Source organism: Gymnoscopelus microlampas (genome assembly GCF_963454915.1).
Source record: "Gymnoscopelus microlampas genome assembly, chromosome: 17".
In the NCBI taxonomy this organism is placed as follows: Eukaryota; Metazoa; Chordata; class Actinopteri; order Myctophiformes; family Myctophidae; genus Gymnoscopelus; species Gymnoscopelus microlampas.
Window position 1 is genome coordinate 27,493,170 of NC_139954.1, and position 18,812 is coordinate 27,511,981.

The 18,812-nt window shown below is 41.8% G+C and overlaps 2 protein-coding genes across 2 annotated transcripts in view; one reads left to right on the forward strand and one right to left on the reverse strand.

The window, feature by feature from the left end:
* Nucleotides 1-11,813, forward strand: part of hecw2a (HECT, C2 and WW domain containing E3 ubiquitin protein ligase 2a) — a 40,925-nt gene extending 29,112 nt beyond the window's left edge. The window contains exons 23-30 of the mRNA XM_084084675.1: nt 395-547; nt 1,366-1,464; nt 1,924-2,053; nt 3,486-3,632; nt 5,460-5,574; nt 7,334-7,419; nt 9,576-9,688; nt 10,313-11,813. Coding sequence (XP_083940801.1) covers nt 395-547; nt 1,366-1,464; nt 1,924-2,053; nt 3,486-3,632; nt 5,460-5,574; nt 7,334-7,419; nt 9,576-9,688; nt 10,313-10,424 — 955 coding nt within the window. The 3' untranslated portion in view covers nt 10,425-11,813. The remainder of the gene's footprint in view (nt 1-394; nt 548-1,365; nt 1,465-1,923; nt 2,054-3,485; nt 3,633-5,459; nt 5,575-7,333; nt 7,420-9,575; nt 9,689-10,312) is intronic.
* A 5,914-nt stretch (nt 11,814-17,727) lies between these two features.
* Nucleotides 17,728-18,480, reverse strand: LOC311064390 (putative phosphatase phospho1; the record flags this gene model as incomplete). The annotated part of the gene is made up of 1 exon (XM_084084220.1): nt 17,728-18,480. One exon carries the CDS (start codon nt 18,478-18,480, stop codon nt 17,728-17,730), a length of 753 nt encoding a protein of 250 aa, XP_083940346.1.
* Between the last annotated feature and the right edge of the window lie 332 nt (nt 18,481-18,812).

Genomic DNA, 18,812 nt, shown 5'->3' on the forward strand with positions numbered 1-18,812 from the left:
TTTGAGTACCTAGAAAAGCTCTATATAAATTGTATGTATTATTTATTATTATTATTTATCTGGGACCTGTGTGTCCCTTTTATGCCCATATGTGGAGATCCATGGTGTCAGTAGTATATGCCCATACCCTGTATATTGGCATACCCATCTATGGGCATGTTGGTCCGATCGGCAGTTCTGGACAAACACATATCTGACTCGGCGGCGGACACCGCACTCCCTCGAGGCCTTGCCGATGTAGATTGCTATTTTCACTATTTCTATACATTTCTGGTTTTGAAGAAAATCATTAGAAAAATTAAATGTACTTTGTACTTTTGAATACTTGAGTATTTTACTTCAGCATATACTTTGTCCACCACTGACTGTATGTAATGTGTATGTCATGTTTTAGGTTGGACTACAGTGGTCCGTCCAGAGAGTTCTTCTTCCTGGTGTCCAGAGAGCTGTTCAATCCATACTACGGCCTGTTTGAATACTCAGCCAATGACACCTACACCGTCCAGATCAGCCCCATGTCTGCCTTTGTGGACAATCACCATGAATGGTGAGACTGGAGAGGGTCTTTCAGTCCCCGCCTGTATGTTTGTCTATTTTTTTTTCTGTTTGTCTACGTGTGTGTGTGTGTGTGTGTGTGTGTGTGTGTGTGTGTGTGTGTGTGTGTGTGTGTGTGTGTGTGTGTGTGTGTGTGTGTGTGTGTGTGTGTGTGTGTGTGTGTGTGTGTGTGTGTGTGTGTGTGTGTGTGCCTGCAGTACATGCTGTTCTGTGGGTGAGGTTATCTCCATGAACATCCATTCTGTTCAACTCTGATGTGTCTGTTCGGTGCCGCACCCAAAATAGAAGTGCTATTTGGAGGAGATGGAATGTGAGAATTTGGCTCAGCAAATCAAATGGCTCATCAGTCAATTTGGCCTCAATGGATTTGACACTGATGGATGGATGGATGGCTGGATGGATGGCTGGATGGCTGTCTGGTTGGATGGATGGATGGATGGATGGATGAATGGATGGATGACATTAAAATAGATGAACGAAGAAAGAATACAGGACTCTACAGTAGTGAAGATTTATGTGCAATGAATAGAGATGGGGTTAACCCTGATTGGCTGTAAACCCGGGAGAGTCGGTTGAGAGGCCAGGAGTGGATTTGTTAACAAAACACAAAACTCTCTCTCTCTCTCTCTCTCTCTCTCTCTCTCTCTCTCTCTCTCTCTCTCTCTCTCTCTCCCTCTCTCTTTCTCTCTCTCTCTCTCTCTCTCTCTCTCACACACTCTCTCTCTCTCTCTCTCTCTCTTTCTCTCTCTCTCTCTCTCTCCAACACTGGAAATAATCTCATGTTGTCTGGTGTTTTTTCGTGTCTCTCAGGTTCCGTTTCAGTGGTCGTATCCTGGGATTGGCTCTCGTCCATCAATACCTGTTGGACGCCTTCTTCACTCGGCCGTTCTACAAAGGTCTTCTTCGCATGTGAGTCACCTCAGCTTACTCTTTCTCTCCCTCTGTCTCCCTCCCTGTATGATGTTCTGAAACACCTTGCTGAGAGGACGAGTACCGGTATGTCCTCTCAGCCAGCATCTGGCAGGGTTCACTGTCAGCGGGGGTAACTCTTATATTAATTACTTTGTTTAGACAACCTAACATCCTGCTAAATGTCTGAATGTACCGGTATTTTAGAGCGTTTAGGGAACCGTTTGTTAAGAGACGGGGTGTTAAAATATGCCTGTGACTACAGCAGACTTTTATTTGAGATTAGATGAGATTAGATTAGACTTTTTGATGATGAAATTAAACCTTTGAGTGTGATCCCACTGATTCTGAAAATGTTTCATATCGTAGTAAACTACTATTTGATATAATTGTAAGGTACAGTAGCACCAACCTGACAAACTTCAAATGGCCTGTCTGTGACCTTTGACCCCTGTGTAGCCCATGTGACCTGAGCGACCTGGAGTTCCTGGATGAGGAGTTCCATCAGAGCCTCCAGTGGATGAAGGACAACGACATAGAAGACATGCTGGACCTGACCTTCACTGTTAACGAGGAGGTGTTTGGACAGGTGTGTGTGTGTGTGGGGGGGGGGGGGGTTCTTTAATAATCGTTGGTTTCTTTAATAATCGTTGATTATTATAAAATTGCTGGTTGGTTTGTTGATTGGACATTTTGTTGATTGACTGTCCTATTTTTAATATAGCCTAATGGATTTGGCTGATATATTGGCCATTATTTGACTTTTTTTTTATGACATCTGTAGTGCCAATTATGCATCCAATCTACCACGATTTTTAACCACTTTCAACCTGGCTTCCCTATTTTGGGTATGTCATTATAGGCAAGGCAACATTATTAAAAAAAAGAATTCAGGTCTACATTACAAGCTCACAACACATTGTGTAACGTTTTTGATAGAGATTAAAGGGTGTTTAAGTGTATTTTTTTGTTTTGTTTCTATAAATAGCTCTATATCATGATAGTAATCATTGATTGAGTGATACAAGGGGTCTCCCTGTCTCTCTAGGTATTTATTAAACAAAACATACATTTTCTGGTTGGGATTTTCATCCAATCAGGAGAGAGAAGTCATGCAGCTATACAGAAAGAAAGAAAAAGGTTACAAAAAAACGAGTGCACAAACATTGACTTGGAATGCAGTGATTACAGAGCTGATGATTAGAGCTTTAAATTTGTAACAAAAAACTTTTAACCACAAAATATCACTTACAGTGTTGGTTAAATGTTCCGTTTATGTATATTTACTTATTTGCTAATTCATTGTATTTTTTATATTTTGTAAATAGAATAGTTTCACATAATTATACTTTATTTAATTCTTCTTATACTTTTAACACATCGGGTGCCAGAGGTTTATTAAAATATTATACGTTCAGTGCCTGCATTTCTTCCATCCACTTACGTTGAAACGTTTCATGCTGTAGAAGCCCCGACGCGGAAGTGCATGTAAACAAAGCGTGCGTGCGAGACGGCGGAGGGTCCCGACTAACGCCTGGAACAATAATATTTCTAATGTGATCCTCCATTGCAGAGTGATCGCCGATTGAAAACGGCTCACTTCCACCACGTTAAAAAGAAATGGAGATATTAAGCTTTTAGTCAAGGAGTTAACATTGGAGCGGCCGACCGGAAGGATTTTTTACATGGATCCACACCCGGCCTCTCCTTCTCAGAGACTCCTTGGATGATGCCAAAGTTTCGTTAGAGCGCCCCACGTGGGCCCCACGTCTAAAAATAAAATTTGGTCAAAAACGGTCCGGACCGTTTTCGGCACTCCCCGCATGGATTCTCAAAAACGGTCCGGACCGTTTTTGGCACACAATGTGTTAATTATTGAATTAAGTATAGCTATCAAAAGGTTATTTGTGTTTTTTTCACTCACACACACACACACACACACACACACACACACACACACACACACACACACACACACTCACGCGTTGTTGTGAGGTCTTTGAACGTTTGTGGTTGTTCAGATCACAGAGAGAGAGCTGAAGCCGGGCGGGGCAGGTATTGCTGTGGCCGAGAAGAACAAAAAGGAATACATCGAACGCATGGTGAAGTGGCGGATCGAGAGGGGCGTAGCCCAACAGACGGAGAGCATGGTCCGAGGATTCTACGAGGTACTTTAACTTTACCCCACGTTGTTTTTTTATTTTAATTCAAATCATAAGATTGTTGTGTTATTTTAATCACTTTCAACCTGGTGTCCCTATTTTGTGCATGTCATTATTTTCATGTATATACTGTAGCCAGAGGCTATGGTCCTTGGAAAAGAAAAGTTTGTGAACCCCTGCCTTACCCAGCGTGGCATGTTGCTCTTAAAATGAGGTGTGGTCCGGCGCAATCAGGGTGCAAAGCTATCTTACGTGCAAAAAAGTGACTGCGTTTTCAACCAGCTAAAACTTACTGAAAGCGCAGTGAAGGCACAGATCATTTCCTTACTATTTAGAGAGCACATTATTTGGATTAAGCTGCGGCTAGGTGTGTTAACAGTGCGCGAACACTGATTGCAATCAAAATCGGTCCGATTTCAACACAACACTCATGTTCAAGAATTTAGGTGGCATTTCTGAGAGACTCAACATTGACATTTTTTTAAAGGAACTGGACCATTTTATTCATATATAGAGCAAGTGCCCGTTGCATCAACCAAATTGCCCTACCACACACACACACACACACACACACACACACCCGCACACACACGCACGCACACGCACACGCACACGCACACACACACTCACACACACACACACACACACACACACACACACACACACACACACACACACACACACACACACACACACACAAAAGCACTTCTTAATTAATTAATCATATTAATAAGAAATTAAATAAGAGGTTGCCGCTGCCATGCGTCTCCAAAGACGCTCGTTGATGTCTACACTTGGACATGAGGAAACATTAGGCTATGCTGATTCTGATCGCAGTGATTCTGACCACAGCAGCATGGCCACTGCGGTTGGTCCACCTCTCCTTTCCATGTGATGTTTCGGTGAGCAGAGAGCTTAAATTGTTTCCCCGGCTCTCCCGACATCATTCACATTATTAATGCTGCTCCCATAGATGGGATGCATTTGCCTTCAGCAGATAATCGTTTTGTCACCTCCAACCTGCTAAATCCATCATTTAGATAACAATTCAGCATGATGAAGGTGCAACGATCTCTTAAAGGGAATGGGAGACTGCACGTTGATTGGTCTACAGTCATTAATGTTATGCGCAAAAGACACCTATGACTAATTCAGAGTCTAAATACAACGCCTTTGCACCGTGCTCCAGACCTTGCGTCCAGATAGCATGCCATTTAACTAGCAAATTTGAAGGACGCAATTGTGCCCTGCGTTCTGCGCCCTGCATTCCATATCTATCTCATTCTAAATAAGGCCCTCAGAGATAAATGAACACTCAGGATTTTAATGTGTTGATGCACATTGGTATCTAGATATTTCCATGATAGCAGTCTCTCTTTAATGTCTGTTGCCATTGCAAAATTGCTATTCTTCAAGACCAAATATAGAAAAACGACTTTATTTATCCCTGAGGGGAAGTTCAGTATGATTTTATAGTTTGTTGACAGTAGTGTCAGCCAAATATGAAGTAAATAATACTGCTAATATCCTGTTAGCCTAAAATGCTAATTCACTGTTTAGATCAAACACAGTGAGGATCTAGAAATATTTTGTCTGGACGGGAATGTTTTGAACATTTAGCTCAGATGGTATTTCCTGTTTTATCTCCTACTGTGGCTGCAAGGACACTGCTACAGTTGCTTTATTCACTGAAATCACAGTAACACACAACATTATGACATGTGAGATGAGGTTCCACTTCCATTCACATTTGTGTGTGTGTGTGTGTGTGTGTGTGTGTGTGTGTGTGTGTGTGTGTGTGTGTGTGTGTGTGTGTTTGTTTGTGTGTGTTAGGTGGTGGATATGAGGTTGGTGTCTGTGTTTGATGCCAGGGAACTAGAGCTGGTGATCGCTGGGACAGCAGAGATCGACCTGGCAGACTGGAGGAACAACACAGAGTACAGAGGAGGTGCAGTATGAACCAGTGTCTCTTATAGTATCTACAGTATGAACCAGTGTCTCTACAGTACGAACCAGTGTCTCTACAGTATGAACCAGTGTCTCTGCAGTATGAACCAGTGTCTCTACAGTATGAACCAGTGTCTCTACAGTATGAACCAGTGTCTCTACAGTATGAACCAATGTCTCTTATAGTATCTACAGTATGAACCAGTGTCTCTACAGTATGAACCAGTGTCTCTACAGTATGAACCAGTGTCTCTACAGTATGAACCACTGTCTCTACAGTATGAACCAGTGTCTCTACAGTATGAACCAGTGTCTCTTATAGTATCTACAGTATGAACCAGTGTCTCTACAGTATGAACCACTGTCTCTACAGTATGAACCAGTGTCTCTTATAGTATCTACAGTATGAACCAGTGTCTCTTATATTATCTACAGTATGGACCAGTGTCTCTTATAGTATCTATACAGTATGGACCAGTGACTCTAAGTTTCTAATTTGTAATATGGACCAGTGTCTCTTAGCATCTAATTTATAATATGGACCAGTGTCTCTTAGCATCTAATTTATAATATGGACCAGTGTCTCTTAGTATCTAATTTGTAATATGGACCAGTGTCTCTTAGCATCTAATTTATAATATGGACCAGTGTCTCTTAGTGTCTAATTTATAATATGGACCAGTGTCTCTTAGTATCTAATTTATAATATGGACCAGTGTCTCTTATAGTATCTATACAGTATGGACCAGTGACTCTTAGTATCTAATTTATAATATGGACCAGTGTCTCTTATAGTATTTATACGGTATGGACCAGTGACTCTTAGTATCTAATTTGTAATATGGACCAGTGTCTCTTAGTATCTAATTTATAATATGAACCAGTGTCTCTTTTAGTATCTATAATATATCTTAGGCACTGGTCCATACTATAGATACTGAAAACTTTGGTCAGGATTTAGAAGGCGTTTTTAGAATCGGCCTCAGATCTAAGTGGGCTATAGTAGTGTATATTGTCAAAGTGTCTTCATAATGAGCCAGTTTTGCATAATAATCCATTAGTTGAGATTCAAGAACTATTTTCAATCGCCGTAGACCCGCCCACCATGCCATTCTTTCAGGGTAGAGATGGACATTGAGCTCCATTTAACGACATTAACTGCAAAAAACTCCAAACCAAAACTCCATAGATAGATAGATAGATAGATTGATTGATTGATTGATTGATTGATTGATTGATTGATTGATTGATTGATTGATAGTTTTGTTATTTTATTTTGGGTGAACTAAACTTAAATTTACATTATTCTTTACACGAAGCAGGAAACATACCACACAAGCATAGCAAAGTGGAGTCTGTAGCGTTTGTGAGGGATCAAGTTAAGAGCCTTTTTAAGGAGCTGATCAATACATCTGAATGGCTGCCAGCTGCAGGAAGACCAGAGAACAGGAATTGACAATCTGTGATTCACGGTGAAACCCTTTTAATACGGGAATTGACTGATTTTGACTGACGGGTTTGGGCCCTCCATATTAAATGCCGTTTCTCGTTTCCCGAGACACTACCTCGGACAAAACATTGGGAAGGTAATGAGGAGGAAGGGAATGAAGGAAGGAGAGAAAGAGGGAGACAAAAACAGATGAGAGAGAATGAGAGAGAGAGAGAAAAACAGAGATGAGAAGAAAAAGTGAAAAAGAGCGAGGCAGACAGTTTCTCCTGGTCGTTGTTGTTCACCTGACAAATGCACCGTCATCCTTCAGGTTACCATGACAACCACATGGTGATTCGCTGGTTCTGGGCAGCAGTGGAGAGATTCAACAATGAACAGAGGCTGAGGCTACTGCAGGTAAAGCACGTGGACCAGCACATGCACACAGTCTGCCACCGTGTGGCCGCTGGTGGTACCACTACGCCAACCATCAGAATCAACTTTATTGTCACATCACAGGTTTACAGATGTAAAACAGTGGGCGAAATTAGTTTTTGTGCAAGCTCCATTGTTTTTTTATTTTCATAAAAAAAGAGGGGGAAGAAGAAGTTGGGGGGCAAGGTGAGCAAGGGGAAGAGGGAGAAAGAAGAAAGAAAAAAACAACAACAATGCATCTACATATTTACATTAATTTAACCATTAACCTGTATTATTAAAATGTATTGTATTTGGCCGCAGACCCCCATTTGAAAAGAGATTGTGCCAGGGACCCCCATAAGATGTGTGCTGTTAGATTAAATTATAGTTTTTTGATTTTTTCAAAAATAGCAGATTGGCTATTTTCGAATAGCTGAAGTACAAAATAGGTTTAAATTGGTTCAACTGATTATGATGCTATATTGTCATTTTACTGGGGACCCCCTGGAACCCTTTCAGTGACTCCTGGGCGTCCCCGGACTCCACTTTGAGAATGAGAACCACTGCTTTATGCTTCAGACAACCTAATGCTTGTCTGAAGTTGTTGGGAATATTCTGACAAGACGTAACATACAAAACTAGACAACAAAATATACTGCATATGCATACATATTGATCACTAATTCTATTGCATATAGTGCAGCGTTAACGCACACATTTTGCACAAGTCAGTTCCAACACATTATTGTCCCCAGAGTGTTTAACAATAAGTAACAGAACACAATACATGTTTACTCTTCAGATATTTGTTCTCATCCAGAGTGATTCACAAGCAACACAAGTATTCGTAATCAAAGACAACAAGTTGTACATTAAACACTATAGTAATATTCATAGGGAACACAGGTTGTACAGCATAAACATTATATTAATAGTCATAATTAAGGTATATTTTTCAATCTAACGTATGCTTACATGAGAGACTCGCTTGCCGAAAATAACTGATTCACAAGCAAAAGATGCATCACACAGTAAACCAGCAACGTAGATGATTTATTTTCATTAAGCGACACCGTCGTGCAACCAAGTATGAATTAGGCTTAACACAAAGTCAAGTCCTCAGTGTTATCCATTTGTATCTCTGAGAGGGTGCAAGTGTAACCAAATGGACATGCAATTTGTACACTCTCAGAGTGTTAAATATTTACAGTATTTTACCTACGTGTACTTTCCTGTTTCGTAATAGTCTAGTTGTATGTGTCTAGTTCAGTGGTTCTCAACCTTTTCTGTATCAGGGCCCACTTGGAACGTTTTGGATCAATGGAACTAACGTATACTTTAGTGTTTTGCCAATTAGTTGGGGGACCACTTGCAATATCCTTACAGGTATATTCAGTATTCATCATGTGTGTGTCTAGTTCATTACACCTACATATCATATTGTCTGTCTCTAGTTCATTACACCTACATATCATATTGTCTGTCTCTAGTTAATTACACCTACATATCATATTGTCTGTCTCTAGTTCATTACACCAACATATCATATTTATGTCTGTCTCTAGTTCATTACAGGTACATCCAGTATTATTGTGTATCTAGTTCATTATCGGTACATCCAGTATTATTGTGTGTCTAGTTAATTACAGGTACATACAATATTATTGTGTATCTAGTTAATTACAGGTACATGCAGTAGGGATGTCCGATATTATCGGCCTCCCGATATTATCGGCCGATATTAGCATAAAAATTGATATCGGGAAAATATCGGTATCGTTTTTTGAAATTTTTTTTTTTTTTTTTTTTTTTTTTTTTTTTTTTTGCTTTATAAATAAGTTACAGGAGTTCTTACTGTATATGGTGTGTGTGATATGAAATTTGAGCTTACCCTAATCACAATAATCCCCGCATATATCGGTATCGGTTGATATCGGTATCGGTAATTAAGAGTTGGACAATATCGGTATATCGGTTATCGGTAAAAAAGCCAATATCGGACAACCCTAACATGCAGTATCCATATGTATAATCTAGTTCATTACCGGTACATCCAGTATTATTGTGTGTCTAGTTAATTACAGGTACATACAGTATTCATGTCTGTGTCTCTAGTTCATTACAGGTACATACTGTATTCATGTCTGTGTCTCTAGTTTGTTACAGGCACATCCAGTATTCCCTATGAGGGCTTTGCATCTCTGAGGGGCAGTAACGGACCCCGGAGGTTTTGCGTTGAAAAGTGGGGAAAGATCAGTTCCTTACCCAGGTAGGATTAATTTCTCTGTATAGTAATCATGTACCATGGAGGGTTTCATTTAATCCAATCCCTACATACTGTAGTAATACTGTAAATGACTGTCATGGTTAAGACTTAAGACTCAAAAAACAACAAAAAACAAAAAGTTTATCGTTAAAAGGTTAAAGCCCTATATTTTGAGAGTAATCATTACTATAGTGTTTGTTCAGGAACAGGGGTCTCGTTTTATGTTATATCTCTGCTGTCGGGCAGAAACCAACTATGTCCAAAATTTTAACTTTTCAGGAAATGAAACAAAAAAACATGTTTTTTAAAACAACACAATCACTTTAGCCAAATCCAGCTCAAGTGGAGTTTGGAGGTTTTTGACCAGTGAATGTGGAGATAGTTATGTCCATCATTGATTAGAATGACGAAGTCAGATTGAAAAAAAATCTGAGTTGTTATAAACTTCATCTTCCGCTCTGCAACCCACAGACAGGCGTAAAAGGGTGTCCAATAGCATTGATTTATAAAGAAAATAAAAAAGTTGTGCGCCCGACAGCGACGATATGTTGGTATGGTTTGTCGAGGATGTTTCTCACTCTTTTTCTCACTTTGTGTGTGTGTGTGTTTGGGGGGGTGTGTGTATAGGGCTCACACATGCTTCAACCGTCTCGATCTGCCACCATACCCGTCGTTCTCCATGCTGTATGAGAAACTGGTCACGGCTGTAGAGGAAACAAGCACTTTTGGACTGGAGTGACCCTCAAAATGGCTGACCCGTCCGCGTGACTGTGGAAGGACAAGAAAATGGAAATCTACCATTTTGTGGTTCGACGACTTTAAAAAAACAAAACAAACATTATTTTGAAAAGAAAAAAAAGGCAACTAACTTTGTGGACTATTCCGCCGTTTTTACCCTGCTGTTTGCGCCTGGCATTCCATCACACAGCAGACAGGCTTCTTCCAAATCCCTGCCCTTCTGTCACATCCCCGAAGGGACGTGATCCCTTCTGTCACTTCCCCGAAGGGACTTGATCCCTTCTGTCACAAACCCCAATGGGACGGGACGTGATCCAAGTGCAGAGAATCTGGAAATGTTTTCCTGTTTTAAGAAGGACACCCGTTTCTCACTACATCGCTCTTTGTTTGTATAGCCACACGTGTGCTTTATCTCTTGGTTACAGGATTACCAGCCCTTGTTCCCTCAAAAAACCCACTCCCACTAACCCCAGGGGGCCCAAGCTGGACCTCATACCCAGAAGACTAGCTGCTCATGACCCCCCCTACCTTTCCCCTCTCCGGACCTCCAAACTGTGGCGTTTATACTCTGGGGTTGCAGTGTTAGGAACTCTAATACACATGGACTAATAACTGTCATACACAGAGATGCATACACAAACACACCCACACGTGACACGTGAGTGTGCTCACACATGAGCATGCGTACAAATCTCATCACACACACACACACACACACACACACACACACACACACACACACACACACACACACACACATAAATATAGCCTCTGTTTTCTATAGGCTGCATGAGAGATGATAGCATTCCATATGGTCATGATGTACCCTGGATCCAGCCAGTCACTCTGGTATACAAACACCAAAACACCAAACATACAAACACCAAAACACATAACAGGGTTTTTCAATCTTTTAATCAACTCTCACCATAGCAAGTGGATGGAACTGTTTTCACATAGGAACAATGTGTCACGAGTATGAAACAATGATGAACAGTAAAGTGATGAATGTATCAACACAGTGAGTGAATGTATGAACTTCAAGCACCTCCGGTTGGCCTGGTAAGAGACTGACTTAGCAAAACAGCATTTTTACAGGGAACTGAAAGAGAATCTTTAGACTCATATTATGTCCCCTAAAAAGGATTCTACGTGGAATCATTTGGTTCTATAAAAATAACAATGTAGGTGACAAAATGATTCCATAAGAAACTCTTTTAACCACGTGAACCCTAGCATCCCTAATCTGGGGCAAACATTCCGCTAAGAAAAGCAGATCTACACGCTTGTAGATCGCAAAGAAAATGTTGTGTTGAGCAAAAACAGGAGGAGGCCTAGTATAGAGCCCTGGGGGACTAAGCATATATAGGGTTTAAGTGGTTAAGGGCCTTGTGAGCCACTGAACCTTTTTTTTTCAGTTCCATATAGAACTGTTGTTCAAGGCCTAAGAGGGGACGTCACCTCTCCAGCAGGTGGTGCTCAAAACTTTGTGTCAGCTGAACTTGGTATGGCAACAGCTTATGTGTTTCAAGTCTCTGTGAGGTCAGTTGGTACAATTTGATGATTGTCTCTGAGTCTGGGGGACTTGGTCCACAGCCTGAAATGTAGCGGGACGTCTTTGTGCATTTGACTACACTGCAAGGAGTGTTGAACGAACTCAAGAGTAAAAATGGAAACGTCCATTTTTAAACTCTCCGTAACACTGGATTGTACTGTGGAGAGGTTTGACTGGCTCGAGGTGTAGCAAAGCAAAAAAGGAAGAATACAATGGAATACAAAAGATGGCCGTGGCTTTTGGATGCAAACAGGTGCAAGACATCAACACAAGCGGGAGCAACACTGGGTGCTATCGTGACCATTGTACTTCTGTAGTGATGGGTCAATTGTTTCCTGCTTACTGAGTGACCTGAAATATTGTGGCTAGTATTCTCTGGTTGACAGTACGTGTCCATGCCAGACAATAAGCATGTGAGGAAATTAAGAAAACACTTTTCACACTTTATTGTGCAGAACCCGAATCCAAAGGACCCTTGCACTCTGTCTCTCACACAGTCGGACACTCGCACACACGTGCGCGCACACACATACACACACACACACACACACACACACACACACACACACACACACACACACACACACATACTCATTTTGTAAGGGGTGCATGCAAGATAACTACTGTACATACAGAGTGGTGTTGGAGCTAGATCACAGGGGCTGGAATAGTGCTAGAGAGCCTCACAGATGTTATTGTATGTTGTGGAGGCAGCCTTCGTATCCCAGCCCTGACCCAATACTGCATGCCGGGATCCTCTGGGCCAGCCCAGCTCTGTGAGCTGCACCAGGTTAGAAGCCCCTAGATGGCGTTGTGTTATAGCTCAATATTGCATGCCGATAATAGTGAAACACAGTGTCCTTACTAGCTTTTTTGCATGAGGATATCGCTATCCGTTGTGGAGGAGGGGTGGGGGAGCTGGATAGGTTGTGTCACTTACTGGAGGCGTGCGTCCCTGTGCTCATCCTGGCACTGTCATACCCTGGCACTGTCACACTCAAAGGTATAGATGGAGCCATTGTAGAGGTCTCACACTCTTTGCTGAACTGCTGCAACACCTTTGCCCCATCCGCACTGTCCATCCTCACTGTTTGGATTTGTTTCACTCTCTTTTCAGCTGTCAGAAATGACAAGGAATGTTACACAGTAACTCTTGTGAGACATAACAAGTGTTGTTAGTGTTGTTTTGCACTGCATTAGTTACTGCATAACATTTCAAATGTAATTGCTGCCATAATGGTACTGTAGATGCAGAGGGTGAACTTCAACAATGGCTGCTAGTGTTAAAGAAAAGAAAACCTGTGTGTGTATGTTATGATATGATATATGATATTATATTATATGATATGTTACCTCTATGACAGTGCAATGGAAAGTTTCACAGACAGCACGCCCTTAAAAATGTTGTATGGTTATGTTTGTGTCTGTCCACCTATCTTAGTAATAGCTTGGACATTATTGCGTCATTTATGCTCCGTCGTTCGATGGCGTCACGGACCGAAAATAGCAGATCTATGAGCTAATTTCGGTGCACAACATCATCGTACGACAGAGAATAAATGAAGGTTCATAGTTCCTGGAGACACAGAGATTCAATAGGGCTGTTATGATTTAACGAAAGCAAGAGCACCTGTACGTGTTACCATGTGAGCAGTCATGTTTGTCGCTATCTTTGTATATAGTTGTACATGTATGTCTGTCCCATTGTGTGTATAAATATATATATTTTGCACCGAATGTACCAAAGGTTTGGGGCTTGCATAGTCAACCATTAGGCCTATATTTGGCATCACCCTCTTCCTGGCATGTGCCATATCACCTCATCTCTGCTTGAGGGCCATCTTTGACTGTCCTTCACGTTTGGGTTGAAATGACGTGGCCAACCAGACATTTTCCATACCAAGGCTTGTTCTGCTGCAAAAGAGATTGATTGCTTGCTTTCTTCCAAATGAGGACAAAGCTCACCATGTCCCCAGCTTCCTCGCTCGGTCCATTTGTGACACAGCTGGACCCCTCTTTTCAGAACCCCACTCTATGCAAAGCTCCTGTATGTATGTATGTCTCCATTTCACCCCAATGATTGTAATAAAAGAGAACAAATGGCAAGTTTTAATTAATGACAGACGAGTCTGTGTGTTCTTATATACAGTATGGCATTCTCTCTTGGATATGGAAATGATGACTATCTTTCTTTATCGGTTTGGAGTGCATACGTTGAGGGTCTGTTTTGCAAGCTACTCTTCCTGTTCAACATGACAGGCTCTGCCCCAGACCGTAGGTCTATGTAGCCTACATACTTTCGATATGTTGAGTGTTATTTTAGTTCTGGGTGGGAGATCTCAATAATCTAGTTATCGGTTAGGGCTCATATTACAGTGCACTATGCAAACTCTTCAAAACATGTAAAGAGATAATAATGGTTTAATATGTTCTTTGACTTCTCCAGTGCCTTCAACACCATCAAATCTAGGCTGCTAGAGGAGAGGCTTGCGGTGATGCAGGTGGACCATGGCAGGGTGGCATGGGTCACAGACTACATTACTGACAGACCGCAGCGTAAGAGACTGCAGGGATGTCGGTCGGATGTGCTATTGAGCAACACTGGCTCCCAGGGTACTGTGCCGTCACACTTCCTGTTCACCGCCTATATACCACCTCTGACTTCCGCTACAACTTCCAAAGGTATGGCACCCCCATATCTTCAAAGCCTGATCCAACCCTGCAACCCCTCCCACTCACTCAGATCAGCTAACACGGGGAAGCTGTCAGAACCTTCCCTAAAACATTCGGGACCTGGCATCCTATAGTGCGTGTATAGTTTAAATGTACAGATAATTTATTTTTGATATTATACTGTTTAGACAGATGATAGGTTCTTGGTCTACCTATGATCCTAGAATACTAAAAGCGTCTGCTAAATGCAAAAATTGTGAATTGTAACTCGAAGTCATGCCACCTCAAGACACTGCCGTCTTCAGCTGCATCACAGGTTACAACACGAGTGAGCATGACAAGGATTTGAGGGACGTTGTGAGGTGGAGTGAGGCAAACTGTCGTGGGGGCTACACTGGACGGGGTGGAGGATGTGGTGGAAGTGATTGTACAGAGGAAGCTGGAGGCTATCAGGGCCAACCCCTCCCACCCATTTGTGATATTACTCTTCCTATGGATGTATCTTGCTGTACTTCTAATTCCCTGTACTGTATCTGTAACCTGATGAGTGAAAACTGATGTGCTGTCTCTGGCGCCTGAATTTCCCTCACGGATCAATAAAAGTATCTAACTAACTGATATGACATTTTGATTGCAAACTAAATAAAAAATCCCAAAACGAGTAGACACAAAATAATTCAAAATGAACGACTCATCACAGGATATGTTATATGTACTTAGAAAGCATTTGTAATGTGTAATTTCCCTGTAGGTTTTGTTAATAAATTCTTGATGAATGAATGTGAAACACAAAAGACACCTTTATGTGTTTCCTGTTCATATTCTCTGCCGAGAACAATCAAATGAAGCTATGTAAAAATTACCCGGAGCAGGAAATGGGTATGCCTTCTGGAAACCCGGGACTACAGTTATGCACAGTATAGTCTTTGTACTTTGGAATAAAGAGCCATCAGAGTTATAAAGGACTGATTTAAAAGCATAGCAAGCAGCAGTCCCAGCAAGGCTGGACTACATGTAGCCTATGCATTTTTTTAAAATGTAAGCTGTTTAGTAACAATTCTCTTTCTTTTTTTGCCACGGCCTATTGGTGCGTTCACACTGGCAGATACAAAGCTACAGTTTACCATTCATTTTCAACGAAGCCAGTGACATGAAGATACAAAGCGACAAATGCTGTGTCGCTATGTATTTTGGTAGGTCAGTATGATCTGAAGTGACAGTAGTGGTCCCAAGTCTCAAGTCTGCACATAGTTCGGATGTGCACATCCCCGGGTATGGACTAGTACAGTAGATACCTTAGTATTTATTTTCACCTTTATTTTTATTCCTGTTTTTTCTTTTTCTTTCTTGTATTGTGGAGTGTCGCTATCTAACCGCCCAGAGGTGAGCGCTTCCACCAGGTTAGCCAGTGGTCTGAGGGAAGAGTTCAGCACCACGGCCAGTGCCGGCTCTTTGGCCAGTGTCTGTTCTTAATCAGATGATGACACCTGCGCTTTGACTACTAACCACCTGAACAGGCTGGAGACAGATGCGCTGAGTTGGTTCTGAATCTGATCAAGCTTTTGCTATAAGTGCTCACTCTACCTCAACAGTGGCTGGCTCTCCTTGGTGGTAGACAACATAGCATGTAACCTTTTGGGCTCGCTCTTAAGTTAATGGACCAATACCCCAGACCGGGAAGAAGTTTTGCTTGTCTGTTTATTTAATTCCCCCCACCCTGCTGTTGTAACGAGCCCCCTCAATAAATTCTCACTTTGAGCATTTGAACAGTCTTTGCCTCTGTGTTGGTCCGATCAGTCTTCACGGTACGTGTTCTTCTGAAAAAAATGTAGAGTAAGAATAGAATTCTGACATATGCGACAAACAATAATATATACATATAGTATTTGACAATAAAAGTATTGTATTTTAATTACAGAAAAGGGAAGGAGAAACAATGGGAAAGAATAAGGAAAAAGAGGTAAAGGGAAAAAGGAAGAAATGATCCTACTTGATCATAATTTTCTGTTGTTACTATCTCTATCTCATCTTCTTGAGTGATATGTACTGTACCTTCTCCACAGAATAATCTGGATTGGCATGAAAACTTAAAATAGAAACGATAAAAAAACTAAAGTAATTTCAGAAAATGATGAGATAAAAAATACTTAAGATATTACAATGTATGATAAAAACAAAAAAGAATGCTTAAAGAAGGGGTGCCGTGATTTTCAGTGATCCCCCCCCCCCCCTAAAACATAATCATCAGGTATTATGGTTATACTAGGAGGAAGATTTTTTTCAAAAAAGTGTACAGAAATTGTTAAAATTATGTTTTTATGTGGACATGCCTCCAGTTCATTAAGTATACCTGGTTCTCACCTTAGCACCTCCTCCACCACCTTAGCACCACCCACCTGTCCTAGTCCCTCCTCATGCCCACACCTGTTGTGTTATGATAATGAGGGGGAGGGTATGTTTTTACTATGTCACTAAAGCGCTGTTTCTCTATTGGCACGTTTGACCCTCAAGGTTTCAGCCTCCAGGTAGAAACTCAAAATAGTCAGAGAAGACATAAAACACCATAAAAACACCACCAGGGGGCTTAATGGAGTTCTATCAACCTCATAGACACATGAAAAACAGACACTTCCTCTGCCTGCTTAGGATCCTTTTTGGAGCCTCAAACTGGTTAACAAACCACATTCAGAATGTGTGTCATGACCGTCTCAGCAATTTTCCTTTCAATGAATAGGTTATGGCCATTTGGTATAAGTTGATAATAATAGTACATAAAAGTACAATACTTTTTTCTGGTTCCTCGGACATTTGTAGCACCAATATGATAAACAAAAATAATATTAAATGAATTAATAAAAGAATAGCAGCAATAGTAAGATTTCGGGCCACATCAGTGACATGCAGGCCATTTGGAAATGTCTCAAATCTCCCAATGACCTGTCTGGGCCTGGCTGTCCCCTTTGGTGCCATGCCATAAAAAACAATATGGATGGATGAATGGATAAAAAAAACACCACATGGTCGCACCCCTCTCTCGCATGCACAAACAATATACGCGCGCACACGTACCCACGTTTCAAATCTCAATGAGTTTCTTCAGGCATTCCACCACATCCTCTCCCCTTTCCCAAGGCACAACATTGGCCTGGAAGTTTTCTATCTGCTTCAGGAGTTGGTGCATGGTGAAGTCCTTCCTGGGGAAAGCCGTGTCATCTGGGCCCAGGGCCCTGGAGGGGCAGATGTCATTGGCCCCGTCCCCAATGTAGAACACCTTTCGGAAGGGTGCTTTGCCTCGCTCTTGCCGTTTGGTCAGGTACTTCCTCAGGATGACTTGCTTGCACATGTTTTCTGGGCAATGTGTGCACTTATGAGAGTGGTAGGGTTGCAGGACGAGTTGTCCGTCCACGAAGCTCGCCGGGTTGCTGAAGATCCTCTGGAAGAGGTGACGAATTTTGTTGTATTCCAACCACTTCTCTATGAAATACACATTAGCGTCTGAGATCACCAACAGCTCAAAGTCATTCTGGTGGTTGTCGAGGTACTCGAAGAGAGCCGGCAGTCCCGGGGAGGAAGAGATCTTCTCCACCACCTTGCGGATGGAGTCCTCGGACACGCCACGCTCCGCCATGTAGGCCAGCGCATTCTGCATGTACTCGTAAAAGTTTTTTTCTTTCAAAGCCATCAGATTATTGGGAAGCTGCTGGCCCAGTATTGTGTCCACCACTGTGTCATTGCTGTCCTCGTTGACAATGGTGCTGTCGAAGTCAAGCAGCATCAGGAAACGTGGGGTTGGAGATTCAGCAGTGCCGGGGCTGGAAGTGGCAGCCATCAGCAGAAATAGCTACTTCAGACAGTTACGTGATACAGCTTCTGACGTTGTTATTGCCCGGGATGAGCCACGTGGAGGGTTCTGCAACTACTGACCGTCAACACGGACAGGATGAAGTGTTTTCATCATATTTTCAGGGGATAGCTAAAAGCAGGCAAGCTAAAAGCAGGCTAATACTGTGTATTAAATGATCTTTCTTTTGTTTGACATTTCACTTTAAATGACAATGACATGGTTGTGTTGACAACGTGATGTCATTGCATGATGACGTCAACAAACCCATACAGAACATTTGGGTTCTACAACTCCTACATTTCTGGCTATAGGCCTCA